At 42.8% G+C, this 25,520-nt stretch overlaps 1 protein-coding gene across 1 annotated transcript in view; it reads left to right on the forward strand.

The window, feature by feature from the left end:
* Positions 1 to 3,576: 3,576 nt before the first annotated feature.
* The window catches only part of Snrnp200 (small nuclear ribonucleoprotein U5 subunit 200), a 39,714-nt gene continuing 17,770 nt past the window's right edge, over positions 3,577 to 25,520 (forward strand). The window contains exons 1-22 of the mRNA XM_070013287.1: positions 3,577 to 3,701; positions 4,195 to 4,358; positions 6,079 to 6,250; positions 7,624 to 7,816; positions 9,181 to 9,236; positions 10,703 to 10,801; positions 11,581 to 11,733; positions 11,842 to 11,941; positions 12,716 to 12,852; positions 13,279 to 13,362; positions 13,458 to 13,631; positions 13,942 to 14,079; positions 14,292 to 14,447; positions 15,964 to 16,134; positions 18,254 to 18,447; positions 19,184 to 19,307; positions 21,070 to 21,219; positions 21,652 to 21,762; positions 23,100 to 23,231; positions 23,368 to 23,556; positions 23,847 to 24,044; positions 25,275 to 25,427. Coding sequence (XP_069869388.1) covers positions 3,657 to 3,701; positions 4,195 to 4,358; positions 6,079 to 6,250; positions 7,624 to 7,816; positions 9,181 to 9,236; positions 10,703 to 10,801; positions 11,581 to 11,733; positions 11,842 to 11,941; positions 12,716 to 12,852; positions 13,279 to 13,362; positions 13,458 to 13,631; positions 13,942 to 14,079; positions 14,292 to 14,447; positions 15,964 to 16,134; positions 18,254 to 18,447; positions 19,184 to 19,307; positions 21,070 to 21,219; positions 21,652 to 21,762; positions 23,100 to 23,231; positions 23,368 to 23,556; positions 23,847 to 24,044; positions 25,275 to 25,427 — 3,093 coding nt within the window. The 5' untranslated portion in view covers positions 3,577 to 3,656. The remainder of the gene's footprint in view (positions 3,702 to 4,194; positions 4,359 to 6,078; positions 6,251 to 7,623; positions 7,817 to 9,180; positions 9,237 to 10,702; positions 10,802 to 11,580; positions 11,734 to 11,841; positions 11,942 to 12,715; positions 12,853 to 13,278; positions 13,363 to 13,457; positions 13,632 to 13,941; positions 14,080 to 14,291; positions 14,448 to 15,963; positions 16,135 to 18,253; positions 18,448 to 19,183; positions 19,308 to 21,069; positions 21,220 to 21,651; positions 21,763 to 23,099; positions 23,232 to 23,367; positions 23,557 to 23,846; positions 24,045 to 25,274; positions 25,428 to 25,520) is intronic.

The raw sequence follows: 25,520 nt of genomic DNA on the forward strand, positions 1-25,520 counted from the left end.
ATGAACCTACAGCAAAGCTTTTGAGGTAAGCCAAACTCAGAGAAATGGCATGCTTTCTCTCATATGTTGATGCTAGTTCTAAAATACAACTGGACATAACTGATACAAGACTAGGCATTCCAACAGGAATATTAAAGAAGAATACTCTTAGGGAAGGAACATAAAGGTGTAACTCCTCTGAAGATTTAAAATATTATTTATGCTTTATCTAAATGAAATCTAGGAAATAGAAACATGAGTTTCATTGTTGGTGGTGGTGTTTTTTGCTTTGAGGTATTTGGTGAAAAGGGAGGTGCAGAAAGAGGGAGAGAACAAATGCAGTCATAGCATTCAGTATAGACTATATGGAAAATTTGCTATGCAACTTGTGAGCAGGGATGGGAGGGAGAAACAGGAAAACAAAGGAAGGGGTGACATTGTCCAAAAAAGAAATGTACTCATGACCCAACTTAGGAAATGGTAACCCCTCTGTACAATACCTTACTAATAATAAGCAAGGCACCAGTAGTGCATGAATTTCTTGCCTACTCTCTGTCTTGTGTGTTCCACATTTCATACTAAGAGACTGAGATCTGAAGATTGTGGTTCAAAGCCAGCCCAGGCAGGCTTTGTAACACTTGTATCTCCAATTAACTGAGATGGATGTAGTGCTCTGACTTAAATGGTAGAGCCTTGAGTAAAAAAGCCCACAGACAGCGCCCAGGCCCTGAGTTCAAGCCTCGAGACCAGTATATACACAAGTAATAACAAAATTATATTTAAAAAGTTAAAGACCTTTTTTCTGACTCCATTTTGGTACTCACGTCACCTCTTTGATCTGTGTCTATCCAGATGCCCCAAATCCCTTTTAAAACCTGTTTAAAAACTATATTGGAGTTGGAGACATGGCTCCATTAGTGAAGCAGCAGCTAATGAGTGAAAGCATGAGGTACTAAGTTTGAGTCCTGTTCTCAAAAACAAAAAAAAACTTTATTGATACAATTTATACACCATCAGATTCCTTTATTTAATACTGTATATCTTGATGGATTGCATTTATAATCAGAATTGTGTGCCAATCAATTAGTTTTGGAACATTCTCATCTGTCTCAAAAGAGATGTTTCCATTCAGAGTTACTTTCTCTCTCTCCTTACCAAACACCTGGCGAACCTCTTACCTACTTTCTGTCTTGCCTGCTCCACATTTTATACATGTGGAATCATACCATTTGTGGTCCTTTTATATACTTTTTTTTTGAGATTCATCCATATTGTATGGTGTTTGTCAGTATTTTGTTGCTTTTTGTGGTGGAATAATACATTTATGGATAAATTATATTTTGTCAGTTGGTGGATGTTTGGATTTCCACTTTTTCACTCTTGTGAAAAGTGCCGCTGTGGACATCTGTTTACAAATTTTTGTGTTCCTATATATTTTAGGTTCTCTTGGGAGCAGAATTACTGGGTCATATGGTACCTCTATGTTTTTGTTTTGTTTTGTTTTTGACTTTGATCCTGGGGCTTGAACTTAGGGCCTGGATGCTGGTCCTGAATTTTTTTTACTCAAGGCTAGCCTTCTACCACTTGAGCCACAGCTCCATTTCTGGCTTTTCTTGGTGCTTAATTGGAGATAAGTCTCATAGACTCTCCTGCCCAGTCTGGCTTCCAACCCAGATCTTCAGAACTCAGCCTCCTGAGTAGTAGGATTACAGACATGAGCCACTGACACCCAGCAGTAACTCTATGTTTAACTTTTTAAGAACCTACCAGAGTTTGCCAATGTGGCTGTACCATTTTACATTCCCACCAGCAAAATATGAGGGAGGGTTGTCATTTCTCTTAATCCTCACCAGTGCTTATTACTGTTCACCTTTTTAATTCTAATGATCTAATGAGATGTGAAATCTGCTTTGCAGATTAGCATAAGGTTCACCTTCAACTGTGAATATTGATACTGCTAAAGATACATGGAGCAGAATCTCTGAAATACCTTTCTGACTCATTTGTCAGAGTACAAGTCACCCTCAAGGATTCATCTCTCTCTCTTTCTCTGTGCATCTACTCACTCATACATTATAATGGTTCAAAGAGGGTAGCATTTCCACACACACACACACACACACACACACACACACACACACATATCCCAATTAAACTCACAGACCACCTTTTCCCTCCTTAACAATTTTAATAGATTTCATTGTTCTATTTTTATATGAGCAAGTAAACATTTCCGCCACATTCATCCTCATTCACCCTTTCTGTAAGTCTTCCTCCATGCGCTGTTGCTCTGTAGCACACAGCCTGTTTTACTTAATGATTCAGCCTTAACTTTCAATGAGCCCTCACCTTGAGTTAGGCACTTTGCAAAGTGCTTCCAAATAAACCATCTCATTTAATTACAGTCTTATTGCTTCAATTTTGAAGAAATCTTCATTCAAAGACCTCAAAGACACATTGCCACAGCCACTGAGGAAAAAGAACCTATCTTTTGCCCACAGCTTGTTGGGCAAATTCCATGCCTACAGGGGCCAGGAAGGAATGGGATAACAAGGTCTGAGAAGGGCAAAGGGAGGGCACTGTGTATCATTTAACCTTGGAAGTTGCTGATTTGAATTGCACAAATATACCATTTATGAACGGAAAACTTGCCAGGCGCTGGTGGCTCATGCCTATAATTCTAGCTACTTGGGAGGCTGAAATCTGAGGATCATGGTTCAAAGCCAGCTTGGGCAGGAAAGTTTGTGAGACTCTTATCTCCAATTAATCACCAGAAAACTGGAAGTGGCACTGTGGTTCAAATGGTAGAGCACTATCCTTGAGTTGGAACTGCTGAGGGACAGCACCCAGGCCGAGTTCAAGCCCCACGGTGACCAAAAAAAAAAAAAAAAAGAATTGAGAACTTTGGTTCTCAATTTGGTACTCTTGAGAACTTCCTAATTTCTCACCTTATGAAAAATAGATTTGTGTGAATTATCACAATTTTAAAATAAGCAGCCAATAGCCAGCGAAGGCAAAACAAAACAAAACAAAAACCCCCAAACCTATCATAGGTCAGATTTGGATGAATAAACTTTCATTGTGATTGGCTCTAAATATATCCAATTTATTTATTCACCATTTCCAAAGCAAATATACAAAAGAGAAGCAAGCATTCAGCTGTAAAATGCCATCCTAGTGGAGAGAAGAGATAGGCTGGGTATGAGACAGCTTAGGGAGGTACTGCGCTTTGAATAACTTGTCAATGTCCTCGCGGGCTGGATCTTGCAGGAGGGCAGAGCCCTTCCACCATATGCTGTGGGTGAAGGACCAGCCATAGAACGTGACAGACAACTGGGAGCACAGCCGGCCCTCGCTCAGGTCCATCCTGCTGGCGTTTCCGGGCAGGCAAGCGGTGTCTCTCACTTGTCCAATACAGAAGAGAATCCCCCACGCCGCTCATTTTACCGAAGTCCGCGACTCCATTTCCCGGCATCTGGGAACCCAGCACTCACAAGCCCCGCCCACTGGCGGCTCCCGCTCACCGGAAACTCTCCCTTTTCAGTGCGACCCGGAAGCGGAAGGGAGTCCATCCGGTGCGTCTCTCCTGCGTCGATCTAGCTTGGCGCGGGCCGTTTGCCGCTGCTGTTCACGGTGTGCTGACGGGAGGAGTGGAAGTCTGAAGGTGCCGGGCAGCCATGGCGGATGTGACTGCCCGCAGCTTGCAGTACGAGTACAAGGCGGTGCGTGTGGTCTTGAGGACGGAAGACTCCGGGCGCTGGGGCGCAGGGAGGGGTGGGAGGAGGCTGTGGAACGGAGTTGCAGTCTGAAGGCCTCTAGGCGAGCCACGAAAGCCACGGAAAAATCGGATCTGGGTAAAGGTTGGGTTGCACCACAGAATAACCCCTGTTATTTGGGGTATGTGAGCTAGACTACGAGGGGTCCTTCCAGTTCTCCCAGGGCTGAACCCGCACCTTCCACTTGTTACCCCCACCAGTTTAGCACTTGCCCCAAAGTGCGGTTTATTCCCAAAGTAGGAGCAAGGATTGTTCAATTGGTTAGACAGCTCTACTCTCATAGACATTGCTATATAATGTCATTTCTTCTTAAGGAAAATAACCTTTTAATGATATTAACCTTTGATGGCTACCATTCTTCCATCACCTGGTGTCCCTGTGGTATAGGAATTGACCTTCCTTCTTTGGAAGCTTTTATAATGTACGGTATTTTCTTCAGAACTCGAATCTTGTACTCCAAGCTGACCGCTCTCTCATTGACCGGACCCGGCGGGATGAACCAACAGGAGAGGTGTTGTCCCTGGTTGGGAAGTTGGAGGGCACCCGTATGGGAGATAAAGCTCAGCGTACCAAACCACAGATGCAGGAGGAAAGAAGAGCCAAGTAGGTACCAAGGGGATACTATTAAATAGCTTACTGGTACTTTTTATTTTCCAACATGTGTGTTGTTTTTGATCTGTAGACAGATCTTAATTTTCAAGATCCCTGTTTCCTCCCATTACTAATTTCCCAATCGTATTAGTGTGTGTGTGTGTGTGTGTGTGTGTGTGTGTGTGTGTGTGTGTGTGTGTGCATGTGTACGTGTGTGCACACATGCAGGCCACTGGTACTGGAACTTCAACCTAGGGTCTGGTCACTGTGCCTTAGCTTTTTGCTTAAGGCTGGCATTCTTACCACTTAAGTTATGACTCTACTTATGATTTTTTTTTTTTTTTTTTTTTGGTGGTTAACTGGAGACCTGAGTCTCATGGACTTTTCTGCCTGGGCTGGCTTTGAATCCTGATCCTCAGATCTTAACATCATCTTATGCATTGCAGGCGTGAGATGAGCCATCGGTGCTCACTGGCATATATCATTATCATTACCTTGTGCGTGCGTGAGTGCATGCGTGTACCAGTGTCCTGGGGCTTGAACTCAGGGCCTAGGTGCTATTCCTGAGTTGTTTTTTTTTTTTTGGGGGGGGGGGTCCAGTCGTGGGGCCTGAACTCTGGGCCTGGGCACTGTCCCTCAGCTCTTCAGCTCAAGGCTAGCGCTCTACCACTTGAGCCACAGTGCCACTTCTGGCTTTTTTCTTTTTTGCTTATGTGGTGCTGAGGAATCGAACCCAGGGCCTCATGCATGCAAGGCAAGCGCTCTACCACTGAGCCACCTTCCCAGACCCTATTCCTGAGTTTTTATGCTCAAGGCTAGCACTCTACCACTGGAACCACAGCTCCACTTCCAGCTTTATTGGTGGCTAATTGTAAATAAGACTCTCACTGATCTTCTTTCCCCGGCTGACTGAACGGTGATGCTCAGATTTCAGCCTCTTGAGTAGCTAGGATTACAGATGTGAGCCATTGGTGCCGGCTAATCATTACTTTTTGATCCTGAATAGCTCTGTATTTTCTCTCATATGCTAAAGGCTCAAAATTCCAAGGCCCAGTTTAGATTATGTAATTGCATTTGAAATTAGTTTATATGCCATTGGTCTTCCTATGTGGAATACTTATCTAGTTTTAAGTTGTTGGGGGTCAATAGAAGTAGATTCTATCCAAACTTTAGTTTCTCTACCTAGAAAAAGATAATTTGTATGGAAAATTAGTCAAAATACTATTAAATAACACCAAATATATATTTTATATATATAATATATATACAGAGAGCTCAAGGTGAGCTCTCTACTACTTGAGCCACAGCACCCACTTCTGGCTTCTTTTGTAATTTACTGGAGATAAGAGTCTCACAGACTTTCCTGCTTAGGCTGGCTTTGAACTGCGATCCTCAGATCTCAGCCTCCTGAGTAGCTAGGATTTCATGCATGAGCTGCTGGCACCCAGCTACAATGCATATCTTTTCACACAAACTGTACTGATGTCATTTTTAAGCTAATGGGAAGAATGTCCTAAAGCATTTAATACATCTAGCGAGACAATGATGGGACTTCCTGTCACCATCTCATAAATATGTGTTCCTGTACATGATTAAAGCCAAGTGGACATCATTTTCTAGGGTCCAAGTTACTTTCTTCAAATATTACATAAGTAAAAAGGAGAGTGGACTTGATCTAGTCTTGCCTTGAGGAAAAGTTCTGTCATTTAGCAGCATTTCATGTATCTATTAGGCGAAGAAAGCGTGATGAGGACAGACATGACATCAATAAGATGAAGGGTTATACTCTGCTGTCAGAAGGCATTGATGAGATGGTGGGCATCATCTATAAGCCTAAAACTAAAGAGACCCGGGAGACCTATGAGGTGCTGCTCAGCTTCATCCAGGCTGCTCTTGGAGATCAGGTGAGGCAACAGAGGGTGAGGCCAGGCTCTTAGAAAGTGAGATGGTTACAGCTGGGAGGCTTTGGAAGAATTTTGTCCCTGGGATGAGCCCAAATTAGCTACTAATTGCTGGGTACTTTATGTCAAACACCAGGAGATTAACTCTAAATAGTGGGAATTAATACTCATTTTCCTTTTTTTTTTTGGGTCCGGTCTTGGGGCCTGAACTCTGGGTCTGGGTGCTGTCCCTCAGCTCTTCAGCTCAAGGCTAGCGCTCTACCACTTGAGCCACAGTGCCACTTCTGGCTTTTTTTTTTTTTTTTTTTGCTTATGTAGTGCTGAGGAATCGAACCCAGGGCCTCTGGCATGCAAGGCAAGCGCTCTACCACTGAGCCACCTTCCCAGCCCTTTAATACTCATTTTCTATCTTATAGAAAAGAGACCCGAGACAGAATAGTAACTTTATCAAGTATTTGTAGTTGGCAGTCAAGTCAGGATGTGAGTTCAAGTAGTTTATATTTTGAACATACTCATAATTATTAAATGTGTTAGACTAGATTGGAGGCCTTACGAGTGTTTTTTTTTTTTTTTTGTCTGTTGTGGAGCTTGAACTCGGCCTGGGTGCTGTCCCTCAGCTCTTCAGCTCAAGGCGAGCTCTTTACCACTTGAGCCACAGTACCACTTCCAGTTTTCTGGTGGTTAATTGGAGATGAGTCTCACAGACTTTCCTGCCTAGGCTGGCTTTGAAATGAAATCCTCAGATCTCAGTCTCCTGAGTAGCTAGGATTACAGGCGTGAGCAACCAGCACCTGGCCTCTTATGAGTGGTTTTTCTGCAGGCTCTGGGGCTTAAACTGTTCTTGTACTTGCCATTTTTTCCTCATGGCTGAAGATCTGTCACTTGAGCCACATGTCCAGTCCTGTATGAGTCTTTGAGAGGTTCTTGCAGGTAGATGCTCGAAGAAATAGGGACAGAGAATTACCAAAAGTGTGTCAGGATAGTAGAAGACTGCTAAGTGCCCCCTATTACCTAAGCACGTAAGAGAAATTATTGTGATATCTGTGTTCTGATTCTGAGGACCATCTACTTAATTTTTTTCTCCCTCTTTAAATTAAAAAAAAACAAAACAATATTTTTGTGTGGTTTTAGGGGTTGAACTCAGGGCTTCTCACATGCTGTATACTTGATCTATCATTGAGCTATATTCCTAATCCCATAGTAGTTGTTTAAAAAAATACCAAAGCAGTAGATCCTTTTGAAAAAGTAATCAATAAATTAACATTAATGAACATGATCAGAGCCTAGGATACTACAGGTTTTAAAGTGGCATTCTAAATGTTACCCTTTTAAATCCTCTCCCCCCACCCCTTTTTCTTTTCTTTTTTGGCTACTAGCCACGTGATATCCTTTGTGGGGCAGCTGATGAAGTTCTAGCTGTCCTGAAGAATGAAAAACTTCGTGACAAGGAAAGAAGAAAGGAGATTGACCTGCTGCTGGGTCAGACAGATGATACCAGATACCATGTGCTAGTAAACTTGGGCAAAAAGATCACAGATTATGGGGGAGACAAAGAAATCCAGAATATGGGTAATTGAACTCTTTGTGTCCTGAGTTTATAAACTGGTGTTGCTGGTCTTTTTAAATGTGTATCTTTTATGATCATTTGTTCAAAGGTATGATTATCTGGGGTTTAAACTCAGAGCTTTGTGCTTGCTTAGCTTGTTTGACTGTCACTGTACTGTTTGAGTCATGCCTCAAACCTGGCATTTTGCTGGCTTTTTTTTTGTCGGCTTGAACTCAGGGCCTGGGCACTGTTCCTGAGCTGTTTTGCTCAAAGCTAGTACTCTATCTCTTTGAGTCACAGCTCCACTTCTGGTTTTTTTTTTTTTTTTTTTTTTTGTCTGTCAGTCGTGGGGCTTGAACTCTGGGCTTGAGCACTATCCCTCAGCTCTTCAGCTCAAGGTGAGAGCTCTACCGCTTGAGCTACAGCGCCACTTCCGGTTTTCTAGTGGTTTATTGGAGATAAGAGTCTCACAAACTTTCCTGCCCGCGCTGGCTTTGAACTGCGATTCTCAGATCTCAGCCTCCTAAGTAGTTATGATTACAGGCGTGAGCCACGGGCGCCCAGCTTCTTCTGGTTTTTGAGTGGTTAATTGGAGATAAGGATCTCATAGGGACTTTTCTGCCTTCGCTGGCTTCAAACCATGATCCTCAGATCTCAGCCTCCTGAGTAGCTAGGATTATAGGCATGAGCCACTGATGCCTGGCTTTGCTGGTTATTTCTGGAGATGGAGTCTAGCAGACTGGCTTCAACCCATAGTCTTCCTGATCTAAGCTTCTGAATAGCTAGGATAATAAATGTAAACTACTCTTGCCTGGCTAATTTTGAAGAATTAGGAGTGATGAACACTAGAATTTCTTGATTCAAGTAGCTGTTTCTTACTCTGGGGCCTTTTTATTGTGTAGCATGTAGAAGAAGAACTTAGGTAGGCCCTGTGGATTAAGCAAGCATTGCAGGTCTGAATGTAGGTTGGCAGGTTGGAGATACCCTTGGTGTTTGTAGCATGTGTTGGTGTTTGATAACTTTCTTTCTTTTTTTTTTTTTGGGTCTGGTCGTGGGGCCTGAACTCTGGGCCTGGGCGCTGTCCCTCAGCTCTTCAGCTCAAGGCTAGCGCTCTACCACTTGAGCCACAGCGCCACTTCCGGCTTTTTTGCTTATGTGGTGCTGAGGAATTGAACCCAGGGCCTCAGGCATGCAAGGCAAGTGCTCTACCACTGAGCCACTTCCCAGCCCCTGATAACTTTCTTATTTTATCATCTTAAGTTTTTCTGAATATCTTTAGAATTCATTGGGCAATAGGAAGAAGCAAGTGATGCATTTGGGGAGGAATTGAGGCTAAACACATGTTTCATTAGCCTTTCATTCCATCTTTTTATCTCTCATTTTCTAGATGACAACATTGATGAGACATATGGAGTAAATGTGCAGTTTGAGTCTGATGAAGAGGTGAGCAATAAATGAAACACATGTTATATGTTTCAATTTTTGAAGTTAAGATATAGAAATCCTTTAGCTTTAAGTCATAAATTTTATGATATTTTGTGAGTGTCAAGTTTAGAAATTTAGTGTTATTTTGCTAAAACATTGTATGATTGACTTCAGGTTTTCTAAGCATATTTAAGTCAATATAAACCAATGTAATATGTAGATCAAAGGAAAGATAAAACACAGTACATATGTCTAAGAATGCCTTCCAGTATGGCTGACAGTATTTTAACCATATTTCAATAATTTCATTCTTTTTAAAGTATGAAATTAAATTTAAAGAAATTTAAGGAGCACATACACCCCAGGAGTATAGACCAATAGCAAAAATTGTATCAGTCATAGAGATAAATGTTTACTGTCTTAACAGACTTTGTACCATGTAACTGAAGAGGAATGAGTAGGACACTTGAAAAACAATGGTAAAGTTGAGCTGGAGGTGTACTCTTCAAGGCTAATATGAGCTGTATAATAAGACCTGTTTAAAAAAAAAACTGTATACTTAGGGTTTTCAGTTGGGTTGAATTTGCCTACTAGAAAAGAAAATACCACTCTAAGATTTATATCAGGATAGAAAAAAGGGCATGGCATAAGATAGCAGAACACCTGAGAGCCAAGAATTCTGAATATTGTTCTTGTATCTTGGGCAATTCATTTTGCCTGTATCTCTTTCTATAAAATGATGTGATTGATACAGATGACTATAAAAGTAACCTTTCTGCAGTATAGTTAATTGGACTATAAGTAACAATAGTACTTTGCTTAGTGTAATTCACTTAGTAACTACCATGAACTGTTCTAAATATATATGTAAATCATGCTGTGTGAGTGAATGAGTGGAAAGAAAGCTACATTACTAGCTCACAGTCTGCTTTCTCAGTCATTCTCTGTATACTTCTGTTAGTCAGCAACTTTTTTTTTTCAAATCCTGTATATGGGGGCTGGGAAGGTGGCTCTGGTAGAGTGCTTGCCTTGCATGCCTGAGGCCCTGGGTTCGATTCCTCAGCACCACATAAGCAAAAAGAAAAAAAGCCAGAAGTGGTACTGTGGCTCAAGTGGTAGAGTGCTAGCCTTGAGCTGAAGGACTGAGGGACAGTGCCCAGGCCCAGAGTTCAGGCCCCACGACCAGACCCCAAAAAAAAAAAAAAATCCTGTGTATGTTTCAGAGAGAGTGTCATCCAAGTGGTTCCATTGTGGAAACTAAAGTGCATAGCAGAAAAGAGAGCAGGTACATTTAATGAGTCCATGCCAAGTGGGCCTTCCATTTAATTACTATGGAATAATATGGCAGATCTTGATTTCCAGTCAGCAGTTTGTTACTCCCAAAAGCCATTGCTCATGGCTCCATAGCCATGAAGCTCATTTAAATGAATGTGGCAATACAAGGTCATTTCTACATTATAACTGAGGCTGGGGTACTTCCACAGGAAGGTGATGAAGATGTTTATGGGGAGGTTAGAGAAGAGGCATCTGATGATGACATGGAAGGGGATGAAGCTGTTGTACGCTGTACCCTCTCAGCTAACGTAAGTATAATATCTTTCCCTTTGCTCTAAGTCCAGGCTATTTTTATACTTACTTATTTTCTTCCTCATACCTACACCCTCAATTACCTATTCAGCAATGTATGTTTGTTAGTTTAGTATTTGTTTTTTTGAGTCCTGAAACCAGGACTCAATAACTGGTGTTTAAGCTCATCAGCAAGTGTCCTATCACCTGAGCCATGTCTCTAACCACAGTTTATTGTCTTTAAGTAGTTCTACAACATTTTTTTTTTAAAGGGGGTGATGCAGTCCTGGGCTTGGAAATCAGGGCCTGGGTGCTGTCCCTGAGCTTTTGTCTCAATCCTAGCGCTCTACCACTTGAGCCACAGTGCCATTTCCAGTTTTCTGGTGATTAATTGGAGAGAAGAGTCTCACAGACTTTCCTTCTTGAGCTGGCTTAAACTGCAATTCTCAGATCTCAGCCTTCTGAATAGCTAGGATTATAGGCATGAGCCACCAGCATCTGGCTTAACAAATCATCTTAATCATTGTCAACCCTAAGCCATATTTTGATGAAATGACCCATGGTAGACATTTAGTATCCTGATTTTCTTCTGACTTTAGCCATCCTATTTCCTTATGGGCATGGGTTGATTAAATCTTAGTTTGGTGTGCTCTTAAATTCATTGTAGTAAAGCTGTTTCCCTCTGGAAAGCCCTCAAAAGAATGTGGGATATAATTTAATGAGTGACTTGTGAGGTGATGAGAAAGTAGTGGAGCAAAGTGGCACCAATAAGCCAAGTACCTGCTTATCTTTCTAGCTTGTAGCTTCAGGGGAGCTAATGAGTTCCAAGAAGAAGGATTTGCACCCTCGGGATATTGATGCATTTTGGCTACAGCGGCAGCTCAGCCGTTTCTATGATGATGCCATTGTGTCACAGAAGAAGGCAGATGAAGTGTTGGAGATTTTAAAGGTGGGACTAAAATAATATTTCTGTGTGGTGCATCTTAGCAGATGGGGAATAACATATGGAGCAGTAGATGTCTGTACCCTTAATTGTGGCATTACCTTCTTTCTTCAGACTGCAAGTGATGACCGGGAATGTGAAAATCAACTGGTTCTACTCCTTGGTTTTAACACTTTTGATTTTATTAAAGTGTTACGTCAGCACAGGATGATGAGTGAGTATACAGTGAGCTCTTCCTGCAGAGAAGTGAAGTGTGTGTGTGTGTGTGTGTGTGTGTGTGTGTGTGTGTGTGTGTGTGTGTGTGTGTGTGTGTGTGTATGTGTGTGTGTGTTGGGAGACAGGACATGCACATGCAAATGTGGCAGGATTTATTGCATTCATGTTTTCTGCTGAAACCATATTGTTTTGTGCCAATCCTGGGGCTTGAACTCAGGGTCTAGGCAGTGTTCTTTAGCTTTTTTTTTTGGTTGTTGGTCATGGGGCTTGAACTCTGGGCTTGGGCGCTGTCCATGCGCTCTTCAGCTCAAGGTGAGCACTCTAACGCTTGAGTCACAGCACCACTTCCAGTTTTCTAGTGGCTTACTGGGGATAAGAGTCTCATGGAGTTTCCTGCCTGGGCTGGCTTTGAACCGTGATCCTTAGATCTCAGCCTCCTGAGTAGCTAGGATTACAGGTGTGAGCCACTGGTGCCCGGCTTCTTAAGCTTTTTATGCTCAGGGCTAGAGCTCTACCATATGAGCTTGGGCTCTACTTCTGGCCCCTTTTGGTGTTTAATGGGCGATAAGAGTCTCACACACTTGCCTGCTTGGGCTGGTTTCAAACTGTGATCTTCAGATCTCAGCCTCCTTCGTAGCTAGGATTATAGGTGTATGCCATCTGCATCCGGTGAAAATTTTTATTACTATTTTTTCTACACCCAAGAGTGAATGCTGATAGTTACCTCATTCCCTCATTCCCATCTTCCCTTTCTTCCTATTGTGGTTGGCAGTTTTATATTGTACTTTGCTGGCCAGTGCTCAGAGTGAAGCTGAAAAGGAGAGGATCATGGGCAAGATGGAAGCTGATCCAGAGCTATCCAAATTCCTCTACCAGCTCCATGAAACTGAGAAAGAGGATCTGATTCGAGTAAGGGCTAATTTGTCTTTTCTAATTTGTTTCTTAGGTAGTGGAGAATTTCTCTGAATTCTTAGGGTTTGTGAGTGGGTACAGATTAGAATGAACTCATTCACATTGGAATAGCTGATGGATTGTCTTCATCAGTACCATGGAGACTTTAATAGTACTTAATATAATCTAAGACTTAACAAGTGTCTGTTTGCTCACTGTACAACTCATACTTCTACACTTGAGGGACAGCTATTGATACTGAATTGTTATATGTCTACTTCTGATGCCCTGTTTTGTGCATTGTTCTTTAGTGGCATTTTTTTCCTGGGATTTGAATGTCAAGTGCCATCTTTAGTCAATCCCTGTTAGGCAAGCAGGCACTGGGAAGAACAAAAACCTAGAGTGGTGGCAACTCATCGTGCTTTGTATCTTTTGCCACTATAGGAAGAAAGGTCCCGGAGAGAGCGAGTTCGTCAGTCCCGAATGGACACAGATTTGGAAACTATGGACCTGGACCAGGGTGGAGAAGTGAGTTCCAGGACATTTCCTATGCTACAATGGATGGAAAACTCAGTTGTACAGGTTGTGTATTTACTGCGTATTGTTGTTTTGTATGTTACTAGGCACTGGCTCCACGGCAGGTTTTGGACTTAGAGGACCTAGTTTTTACCCAAGGGAGCCACTTCATGGCCAACAAACGCTGTCAGCTTCCTGATGGATCCTTCCGTCGCCAGCGGAAAGGGTATGAAGAGGTGCATGTTCCTGCTCTGAAGCCCAAGCCCTTTGGTTCAGAAGAAGTAAGTGAATTGTTTTTTTGTTTTTCTGTTTTTTTTCTATTTTCTACTCAGTTTACCTCTTTTCAGTTGGGATTTTAGCCATTATCCAAAAATATAGCTTGTCACATAAATAGTTTTAATAAGCAGAAGCTCCTTCAGAGTTTCTCCTTCTGATTTTGAGCCAAAGGAACAACATTGATCTCTGGACAGGCCTTTTAGAGTTAGGAGGCTGGGACAGTGACAGCATAGGAAATCCTGTTGACCTTCCCCAAAATGGACAGTCTACTTGTACATGGTACAACATGATGTGTATGAGATTTCTTTCTTTAAGCAACTGCTTCCAGTGGAGAAGCTTCCAAAGTATGCCCAGGCTGGATTTGAGGGTTTCAAAACACTGAATCGGATCCAGAGTAAACTCTACCGTGCTGCTCTGGAGACAGATGAGAATCTGCTGTTATGTGCTCCTACTGTAAGTTCTGCCCTGCCTGCTTTTTTTCTAGTACAGTGTTTAGAGTTTTGGTGGTGATTCCTACCCTTTGTCTCCAATTCTTTATTATTGGTTGGAAAACATAAATAACGGGATAAAATGCTTACTTCTCTGTTTGGGACATAAGTCCATAGAAGTTAGGGTGGTGATCATAGCCAGGTGAACAGTCTATCTCATCCTTGACCTTTTCTTAGGGTGCCGGGAAGACCAATGTGGCCCTGATGTGTATGCTCCGGGAAATAGGAAAACATATAAACATGGATGGCACTATCAATGTGGATGACTTCAAGATCATATACATTGCTCCTATGCGGTCCTTGGTGCAGGAGATGGTGGGCAGTTTTGGAAAGGTAAGAGTTACAGCTTTGCTTCAGTAGATACTGGAGAAAAGATATTAGGTATTGGGAACAGAACCTATGCTTTACTGCTTCTTGTGTGAGGGCTTGTCCAAATACCTCTTTTGCTTTTTTTTTTTTTTCTTCTTATTTCAAAGGTATAATTTTACTTGGGTAATTTCCATAACAAGGATATCCTGATCTTTTTTTCCTTTTTTTTTTTGTCGGTCATGGGGCTTGAACTCTGGGCTTGGGTGCTCTCCTTGCGCTCTTCAGCTCAAGGCAAGCGCTCTACCTCTTGAATCACAGCGCCACTTCCGGTTTTCTAGTGGTTTATTGGAGATAAGAGTCTCATGGACTTTCCTCCTTGGGCTGGCTTTGAACCGTGATTCTCAAATCTCAGCCTCCTGAGTAACTAGGATTACAGGTGTGAGCAACCAGCACCCGGCCTGATCTATCTTTTATAAAGGTTTTTACTAAGTTTCTTTTATCCTCTCCATAGTGATTTTCTGTATCATTGTCTTGAAGATGTTTTATTGTTTGTTTGGTGCTGGTACTGAGGCTTGAACTTGGGGGTCTAGGTGCTGTCCCTGAGCTCTTTTTGTTCAAGGCTAGTGCTCTATCATTTGAGCCACACCTCCACTGCAGCCTTTTGAGGTAGTTAATTAGAGATGGGAGTCTCATGGATGTTCTTTCTCAGGCTTCCTTTCAATCTGGATTCTCAGATCTTAGCCTCCAGAGTAGCTAAGATTACAGGTGTGAACGACTGGCTCTTTGATTTTTCATTTTGTTTTGAGACAGAAGTCTTGATAAGTAGCCCCTGCTAGCTTCAAACTTATTACATAATCCAGGATGGCTTCAAACTTAAGATCAGCCTCCTGTTGAGATTATAGGCATGCATTAGCATGCCTAGCTATTTTGGAGTGTTTATGATAGTAGACCTTGTGGTGTTATTCCTATTAAATAATGTTTCCATTTCCTTTCTTTTATTATGCTGAGCTCTCTCAGACATCCTCTAAGTGAAACATAATTTGTTTTAGGACTATATATTCATTTGGTATGAATTACCTGATACTTAACCTAATCCTAGTTCCCAACTCTGAGACTGTTTAGAATGAAAGGGTGCTGTTCAGACCCCTTCAAGCATTTTTTTTCTACCTCCCTTCTCCTCCCCACTTCCATTCATGGGCCTTGCACATACTATACAATTACTCTACCACTGAGTGATATCCCCAGCTGTTTTCAAGCATTCTTTTTTGTTGTTGTTGGTCTTGAGTTTTGAACTCTAGGCGCTGTCCCTCAGCTTTTCAGCTCAAGGCTAGCACTCTATCACTTGAGCCACAGCGCTACTTCTGGTTTTCTGAGTGGTTTATTGGAGATAAGTGTCTCACAGCCTTCCCTGCCCTGCTGGGTCTGGCTTTGAACCAGTATCCTTAGATCTCAGCCTCCTGGGTAGCTAGGATTACAGGCGTGAGCCACCACACCTGGCACCTTTAAAGCATTCTTACCTGTTGTACCTTTTCTCCCTTAGCGCCTTGCCACATATGGCATCACTGTTGCTGAACTGACTGGGGACCACCAGCTGTGCAAGGAGGAGATCAGTGCCACACAGATCATTGTCTGCACCCCTGAGAAGTGGGACATCATCACCCGCAAGGGCGGTGAGCGTACCTACACTCAGCTGGTGCGACTCATTGTGCTGGTGAGTAGGGAGAGTTGATGACAGGAGGGAGAGACCTGTTTAATGGGGAAGGTTTGCTTAGGTTTTTGAACAGTATTCCTTCAGGCTTTTCTGTAGGCACTAGCCTCTAGTAACAGGTTTGCTGTTGTCTTTAGATAAGAATCTCATCATAATAGAAAAACTTCCAGTTCTTGCATATATTATTCTTCACATCTTTTTCTGTCTGAAATACTTTGAATTAATGTAAATAGACAAAAAAACAAAACAAAACATATCTTTCTGGAACATTGAAAAGCTTTACAAATAAATTGCTCATTTTTAGAGACAGCAAGCCGGGAGTCAGGACATTGTGTTCCATATACACAGAAGCATCCAGCAGGGAAAGTCTTTGAATCCAATTATCCATCTTTTAGGAAGACTAGAAGGGGAGACTACATGCTGCAGCATTCTAGAGCAGGAATTGGCAGTTTATGACCACTGGGTTTTGTTCTATTATAATGCATCCATATCTATTTATATATTATAGCTGCTTTTGTACTGCAGTGGCAAAGTTGAGCATGTATAACAGGGACTATATGCACCACAGCCTAAAATATATCTAACCCTTTGAGAAGAGTTTGCTAATTCTCCTGTAGATCCTTGCTACTGAAATAACAGTAGCTGTACTATAATAAGAGCTACTAAGAGCTGGGTGCCAGTGGCTCATGCCTGTAATCCTAGCTACTCACGAGGTTGAGATCTGAGGATCACGATTTAAAGCCAGCCTGGGCAGAAAAGTCCATGAGACTCTTATCTCCAATAAAACCACTCAGAAGGGACTGGGAAGATGGCTCAGTGGTAGAGTGCTTGCCTTGCATGCATGAGGCCCTCGGTTCGATTCCTTAGCACCACATAAGCAGTAAAAGCAGGAAGTGGGGCTGAGGCTCAAGTGGTAGAGCGCTATCTACAGCTCAAGAGCTGAGGGACAGTGCCCAGGCCCAGAGTTCAGGCCCCGTGACCGACCAAAAAAAAAAAAAAAAAAGAAAACCACCCAGAAAACTGGAAGTGGGGCTGTGGCTCAAGTGGGTAGAGCCGCTAGCCTTGAGCTGAAGAGCTGAGGGATAGCTCCCAGGCCCAGAGTTCAAGCCACACAACTGACCAAAAAAAAAAAAAAAAGAAAATGAAAAAAGAACTTGTAAGGACTGTTGAATTCATGGGTCCAGTCCTTATCTTTGTTTGTTTTTATTGGTCATGGGGCTTGAATTCTAGGCCTGGGTCTGGGGCCTGGGAGCTGTCTCTGAGCTCTTCAGTTCAGGGCTAGTGCTCTACCACTTGAGCTATAGCACCACTTTCAGTTTTCTGGTGGCTTATTGGAGATAAGAGTCTCAAAGACTTTTCTGCCTGGGCTGGGTTTGAAATGCGATCCTCAGACCTCAGCCTCTTGAGTAGTTAACAATTGCAGGCGTGAGCCACCAGCGCCTGGCCCTAGTCCATATCTTTTATTTTTTATTTTTTGTTTGGGTCCGGTTGTGGGGCGAACTCTGGGCCTGGGCGCTGTCCCTCAGCTCTTCAGCTCAAGGCTAGTGCTCTCCACTTGAGCCACAGCGCCACTTCCGGCTTTTTTCTTTTTGCTTATGTGGTGCTGAGGAATCGAACCCAGGGCCTCAGGCATGCAAGGCAAGTGCTTTACCACCGAGCCACCTTCCCAGCCCCCCAGTCCATATCTTTAAATGCAGTCTGCAGATTAACAAGATCTCATCTTTCTGTGCATGCTGACTTTGAGAAGTACTGCTGTAGGTCATGCGAACTCATCATAAGTGCTGCATGATAACCTTTGTTCTTAGTAAAGAGACTTGCCCGGGAGTATAGCTTTATTTAATACAAATGCAGTCTGATCAGAGACTTTTTTTCTAAAACATTTACATTAAAGTTATAAATGTATTCAGATTTTCTTGCTATATAAAGTAGTATGAAGTAGCCTCAGTTTGTATGTTGTTCTCTGGGGATATTTTATGGTAAATATTATCTTTTGAGTTCTTTGATCTGAGATTTCCCTTTCTTATTTTTTATTAGGCATCATAACTTAAATACCAATAAAATGAGACAAATCTCAGCAAACAGTGCCATATCTCTGGTAATTTTCTGCTCTTCTATTCCTTAGGATGAGATACATCTTCTACATGATGATAGAGGTCCTGTCTTAGAAGCTTTGGTGGCCAGGGCCATTCGAAACATTGAAATGACCCAAGAGGATGTCAGACTCATTGGTCTCAGTGCCACCCTTCCTAACTATGAAGATGTGGCCACCTTTCTACGTGTTGACCCTGCCAAGGGGCTCTTCTACTTTGACAACAGGTATAAGGACTAGAAGTGTAGCCAAGGTGATCTTATGTTTTTTTTTGTTTTTTTGTCAGTCAGGGGCTGAACTCTGGGCTTGGGCGCTGTCCCTAAGCTCTTCAGCTCAAGGCTAGTGCACACTCTACTGCTTGAGACACAGCACAGGCACTCTCAGTTTTCTGGTGGTTAATTGGAGATAAGAGTCTTATGGACTTTCCTGCTACAGCTGGCTTTGAACTGTGATCCCTGTATCTCAGCCTCCTTAGTAGCTAGTATTACAGGTGTGAGCCCCCGCACCTGGCTAGTGATCTTGTTTTTGAGTTCTTTTTTTTTTTTTTTGGCGGTATTGGGGTTTGAATTTATGGCCTGTGTTTCCTAGATAAGTGTACCACTATATTCATGCCCTTTTGCTTTATTTTTCAGACAAGGTATTGTGCTTTTTACCCAGGACTGGCCTTTGACCTTGATATTCCTACTTATGCCTCTTGCATAGCTGGGATTATACCACCATGCCCAACTTCTTTGTTGAGATAGGGTCTTGCTAATTGGTTGCCCCCATTGACCTTAAACTGTCTGATTTTTACCTCTTGAGTAGTTGTTGGCTATAGGTGTGAACCATTATGCCTAACCAAGTGGCCATACCCTTGAGTTTCTGTGTGTGAATCAAAAAGAGGACTATTGCTTCCAGGGAAAAGTTCTGTTTTCCTGCAATATTCCCTGCTAAAAGCCTCATTGATCTAACTCGAATTTCTAGCTTCCGCCCAGTGCCTCTGGAACAGACTTATGTGGGTATCACCGAGAAAAAAGCTATCAAGCGTTTCCAGATCATGAATGAAATAGTCTATGAGAAAATCATGGAACATGCTGGAAAAAATCAGGTCCGTTCTCAAACTTATTATTTTCAGATTGACAAAAGTAAGAGAAGATATAGCACAAATATCATTAGCAGAACTGAAAATGGGTTGTTAGTATTGAATATACCAGGGGTCTGGGAATATAGGTTAGAGGGATGTAGCTCAGTGGTAGAACATGTGCTTACCACTTATGGGCCCTGCATTTGATCCCCACTGAAAACAGATAAATAGAACAATAAAGTAATACTGTGCACAACTTTACATTCAAATTGGCCAACTAAATAGTTACTATACATATGTGAAAATGGAACTAGGAAACTAATGGATAGGGAAGGTATAGATGGATAGGAAACAAATGGATAGAATGATGGAAGGAGTGACTGTTCTAGCACTGTACACATAAATGGAAATGTTAAACTTAAAACCCTTTGTGTATAACTATTTAAAGAGGGAACATTAAAATAAATTGGCCAACTTAGAAATGGACCAGTTCCCTGATAACTATAACAGCTTAGATGAAACAGATTGATTGGGTAGTCCTAACCGTTAGTGATCTTGGGTTTTTTTTTTTTGTCAATTGTGGGGCTTGAACTCTGGGCCTGAGCGCTGTCCCTCAGCTCTTCAGCTCAAGGCTAGCGCTCTACCACTTGAGCTACAGCGCCACTTCCGGTTTTCTAGTGGTTTATTGGAGATAAGAGTTTCACGGACTTTCCAGCCAGGGCTGGCTTTGAACTGTAATCTTTACATCTTAGCCTCCTGAGTAGCTAGGATTACAGGCGTGAGCTACCGGCGCCCAGCTGTGATATTGTTTTTGTAATTAGAAAGCTCTCAAAAGAAAAATTGTCAGGCCAGGCCCAGAAAATCAGTCTGTTTATAAGTTAGCAAAAGTAAGCATAAAAAGTAGAAAATAGTGGAAATCACATTTTACTAGAAAGATGGTATGAACATTTCTTTGTATTTTTTTGGTGGTTTTTTGGTACTGGTCCTAGGGCTTGAACTCAGGGCCTGGATGCTGTCTCTGAATTTTTTTGGCCAAGGCTATTGTTCTACCACTTGAGCCATAGCTCCATGTACAACTTTTTATTGGTTAATTGGAGATAAGTCTCATAGATTTTCCTACCTGTATTGACTTTATATTGCAATCCTCTGATCTCAGCTTCCTGAGTTGCTAGGATTACCAACACCTGGCTTATTATGATTTTTAATTTAATAGTTCAATATTAAGACAAAGGAAAGTTACAGGTTATATATTTCTTTTTGTCTGATAAAAGGCATGTAAATTTGGGGGTGGGGTATAAAAAAAAAAAGGCATGTAAATTTATGTGAAGAAATAAGTCTATTTGATACCAGATCCTAGGAATGTCACATTTCTGTGATATGAGACTAGCTCAGATTTAGTTTCCAGTTTGTTTTTATAAATAACGTAATATTTTAGCTATTCTCTTAAAGATAGGTCTTCATGTATCTTAGACTTTTGTTAGGAGTCTGGTCATAGACTTGAGAACCCAGAATCTGCATTTATGCCACCTCAAAGTGAGCTGCTAGCTTTAGTTTGGCTTCTCAGTTGCAGGACTGTGTCACTATCCGCAGTGGGTTCCTTCCCCTTAGGTTTTGCCAGTCCTCTGTAGACTTCTGAGCCAGCATGCATTCTCAAATTGCCCCTTTTCCTTAACCATAGCGCCTTGAAATGGTGTGGCCTTCTGCTTCTTGCTGCTGCTATCCTGGTGTTATCAGAATGGCTGCTGGAGCTGAATCTCTTGACTGTAGAAAACTGGTTTCTCTGTAGGTGCTGGTGTTTGTCCACTCTCGTAAGGAGACTGGGAAGACAGCCAGGGCCATCCGGGACATGTGCCTGGAGAAAGACACTTTGGGTCTGTTTCTTCGAGAGGGCTCTGCCTCCACAGAGGTCCTTCGGACAGAAGCAGAACAGTGCAAGGTGAGGAGGGCCCACCCTGATTCTCATTCCTACCTGGTAACTGGCTCTATGTTACCAGGGGTCACAAACAGCTCCACTATTGTTCAGTGCTCTGGTTTGACATAGGTTCAGGGGGATGATGTATGGAGTCTTTTTTTTTTTTTTTTGGTCGGTAGTAGGGCTTGAACTCTGAGCCTGGGTGCTGTCCCTCAGCTCTTCAGCTCAAGGCTAGTGCTCTACCACTTGAGCCACAGCTCCACTTCCAGTTTTCTGGTGGTTTATTGGAGATAAAGAATCTCATGGGTGTTCCTGCCCAGGCTGGCTTTGAACCACAATCCTCAGATCTCAACCTCCTGAGTAGCTAGGATTACAGGTGTGAGCCACAAGTGCCCATCTGATGTGGAGTCTTACAGGAAAACTTCTCTTATTCCCTTGGTTTTTCTCTGTTTGTAGAACCTGGAACTGAAGGATCTTCTACCTTATGGCTTTGCTATTCATCATGCAGGCATGACCAGGGTTGACCGAACACTTGTGGAGGACCTTTTTGCTGATAAGCATATCCAGGTGAGGCTAAGAAAAGTGCTTTTTGTTGTTGGTGGTGGTTGTGGGGCTTCAACTCAGGGCCTGGGAGCCGTCCCTGAGCTCTTTTGCCCAAGGATAGCACTCTATCACTTAGAGCTACAGTGCCACTTCTGATTTTCTGGTTGTTAATTGGAGTTAAGAGTCTCTTGGACTTTCCTGCCTGGGCTGACTTTGAACTGTGATCCCCAGATCTTAGCCTTCTGAGTAGCTAGGATTACAACTATAGCTTAGGAAAAGCTTTTGATGGAGCAGATGATATGGCCTTTACAAGACCTGAAATGTCAATAGCTAACATTTGTGGGCTCCTGGTACTTTTTGGTTTCTAGTGTACCTTGTCCATATTGGAAGGTTGTGTGTACAGTGTAATTCCCACTCTTTAACATACTATCTTTTTTTTTTTTTGGGTCCGGTCGTGGGGCCTGAACTCTGGGCCTGGGCGCTGTCCCTCAGCTCAAGGCTAGTGCTCTACCACTTGAGCCACAGCGCCACTTCTGGCTTTTTTTTTTCTTTTTGCTTATGTGGTGCTGAGGAATCGAACCCAGGGCCTCATGCATGCAAGGCAAGCGCTCTACCACTGAGCCATCTTCCCAGCCCTCCACATAATTTCAGTTTCTTACAAGATGAGATCTTTGTTCCTTCCTTCATTAAGGTGGTCTGTTTTTGAATTTTCTTTATCTTTAATTAATATAGGGCTGTACTTCTGACTCTTGGATTTCTCTGGAACCTTGAAATGTTAATTCTTTTTTTTTTTTTTTTTTGGGTCCAGTTGTGGGGCCTGAACTCTGGGCCTGGGCGCTGTCCCTCAGCTCTTCAGCTCAAGACTAGCACTCTACCTCTCTTGAGCCACAGCGCCACTTCCGGCTTTTTTCTTTTTGCTTATGTGGTGCTGAGGAATTGAACCCAGGGCCTCTGGCTTGCAAGGCAAGCGCTCTACCACTGAGCCACCTTCCCAGCCCCTTGAAATGTTAATTCTTGAAAAGATGAGGAACCCAAGGAACCCTTTCATCATTATTGCAGTTTTACATTGACAAATACTACCACATGTATTAGTTATTTTCCTTGTCACCATGATCAAAGTCCTTACAGAAACAACTTGAGGGAGGAAGAATTTATTTTGACTTATAGTTTCCAGAGTCTCACAAAATAGAATCAACAGCTAGAAGTTAAGCATTGAGAACCTGAGTCTGTTGGGAATGTTTCATATTCAAACCATAATACTCCCACACAGTTCCTTTAGAGGCTCTGAAGGCAGAGATGTCAGGTACTCTTAAAACTCCAATAGTGTCTATTGTCCCTATTGTCTTGCCTTGTGTCTACAGGTTTTAGTTTCCACAGCAACTCTGGCTTGGGGTGTGAACCTCCCTGCTCATACAGTCATCATCAAAGGTACCCAGGTGTATAGTCCAGAGAAGGGGCGTTGGACAGAGCTGGGCGCCCTGGATATTCTTCAGGTACAGAGCCTTTAAGTTTGTTCTCAATACACGAATATTGGAAAGATGGAAGATCAAAGACTAAGTTCTACAACGCAGAATCCCTGAGTCAAAATTCAAAGCTGTCCAGCCACAACATTCTTCCTTTGTACCTTAGATGCTGGGACGTGCTGGACGGCCCCAGTATGACACCAAGGGCGAAGGCATACTCATCACCTCTCACGGGGAGTTACAGTACTACTTGTCACTCCTCAATCAGCAGCTTCCTATTGAGAGCCAGATGGTATCAAAGCTGCCTGACATGCTTAATGCAGAAATCGTGCTGGGGAATGTCCAGAATGCAAAGGTAGGGAAGAGCTATGCTCTCAAGCCTTTAAGCCTTTTCTTTGGTACCTCAAGAGACTGAATTAAAAGGAGAGGATGATCCTTATTGTGTTGTACAGGGTTCCGCATCCTGCACCCATCTAATCTTCAGTTTAAGTTTCTGGGATCTGTGGTAGGCACTTTCTCTTATTTCCAAGACCTTTGAAAGAACCGTTTCCTTTCATTGATGTAATACTATAAGCATTCAGAAGACAGTATAATGTTCATTGAACATCAGCAATTTTCCATGCGGGAACCGTGGCTCTGTTGTAGGATGCGGTGAACTGGCTTGGTTATGCCTACCTGTATATCCGAATGCTCCGGTCACCAACCCTTTATGGCATCTCTCATGATGACCTGAAAGGAGATCCCCTGCTGGATCAGCGCCGACTAGATTTGGTTCACACTGCTGCATTGATGCTTGACAAGAACAATCTGGTCAAGTATGACAAGAAGACAGGCAATTTCCAGGTAAGTGGCATGTGGGTTCTGAGGTGTAGGTTTCAGCAAAAGTTGTAGGCTCAGGTGAAATTGTTTTCTCCCTTGATTTGAATTTCCTGTGTATAATTGCCTCTTAGATAGAACAGAGATTAGACTGTACTGGTGAACTGAAATGGTACTTCTTTCTTTATTTGATTATTTATTTTTGAGTACTGATACTGTTTTTGTTTCTGTTCCTGGGTTGTGCTTTTGCTAGTACTGGGGCTTGAATTTAGGGTCTAGGTGCTGTCCCTGAGCTTCTTTATGCTCAAGGCTAGTGCTCTCCACCTGAACCACAGCATCACTTCCTGATGGGGGGGTTTGCACTGAGGAACTCAAGCTCTTGCTCAGACTTTTTTTTTTTTTTTTTTTTGTCGGTCGTGGGGCTTGAACTCTGGGCCTGGGCGCTGTCCTTCAGCTCTTCAGCTCAAGGCGAGCGCTCTACCACTTGAGCTACAGCGCCACTTCCGGTTTTCTGGTGGTTTATTTGAGATAGGAGTCTCACGGTCTCTCCTGCCCGGGCTGGCTTTGAACCGCGATCCTCAGATCTCAGCCTCCTGAGTAGCTAGGATTACAGGCGTGAGCCACCAGCGCCCGGCTTGCTCAGACTTTTATTTTATTTTTTTTGGCTGGTCATGGGACCTGATCTCTGGGCCTGGGGACTGTCCCTCAGCTCTTCAGCTCAAGGCTAGCACTCTACCACTTGAGCCACAGTGCCACTTCCCGCCTTTTCTGCTTTTATGGTGCTTAGGAATCAAACAGCACTTTCAGCTTTTTCCGAGTAGGTTTAGAGGTAAGATTCTCATGGACTTTCCTGCCCAGGCTGGCTTCGAACCACAGTCCTCAGATCTCAGCTAGGATCTTTCAATAGCTAGGATTATAGGCATGTGCCACCAGTGCTCACCTTTTCTGGTTGGCTTTGAATCAGTCCTCAGATTTCAGCTCCTAAGTAGCTAGAATTACAGTTGTGAGTTACTGGCGCCTGGCCTTTTTTTTTTTTTCCTCCCATAATTGGAGTTGCAGTCGCTCATTTAGCTGGTTTTTGTGTGAGCATCAATTTTCTATATGTCAGCTTATTTGACAACTTCCTCATGTGCCAGAGTCTTTTGTACTAGAATTTTGTACCAGAATTTTGTCCATTTGTCCTATTGGGTATTCAAGTTAGAGGTTGGGGTGGGGCTTAATAATAAATAGCATGCCTTGAGCCTTCATTCTCTCTAGGTGACTGAACTGGGCCGCATAGCTAGCCACTACTACATTACCAATGATACAGTACAGACCTACAACCAGCTGCTAAAGCCCACTCTGAGTGAGATTGAGCTTTTCCGTGTTTTCTCGTTGTCCTCAGAGTTCAAGAACATTACTGTGAGAGAGGTGAGCCTATAGCATGCCAGGAAGGGGAGTTGGGACATGCTACCAAGGTGCTAGATGGCCTCTTTTCTATTTTCCTTGGACTAATGTTGTTTT

Source organism: Dipodomys merriami, unplaced genomic scaffold (assembly GCF_024711535.1).
Source record: "Dipodomys merriami isolate MVZ:Mamm:240054 unplaced genomic scaffold, mDipMer1.0.p SCAF_90, whole genome shotgun sequence".
NCBI classification, from domain to species: domain Eukaryota; kingdom Metazoa; phylum Chordata; class Mammalia; order Rodentia; family Heteromyidae; genus Dipodomys; species Dipodomys merriami.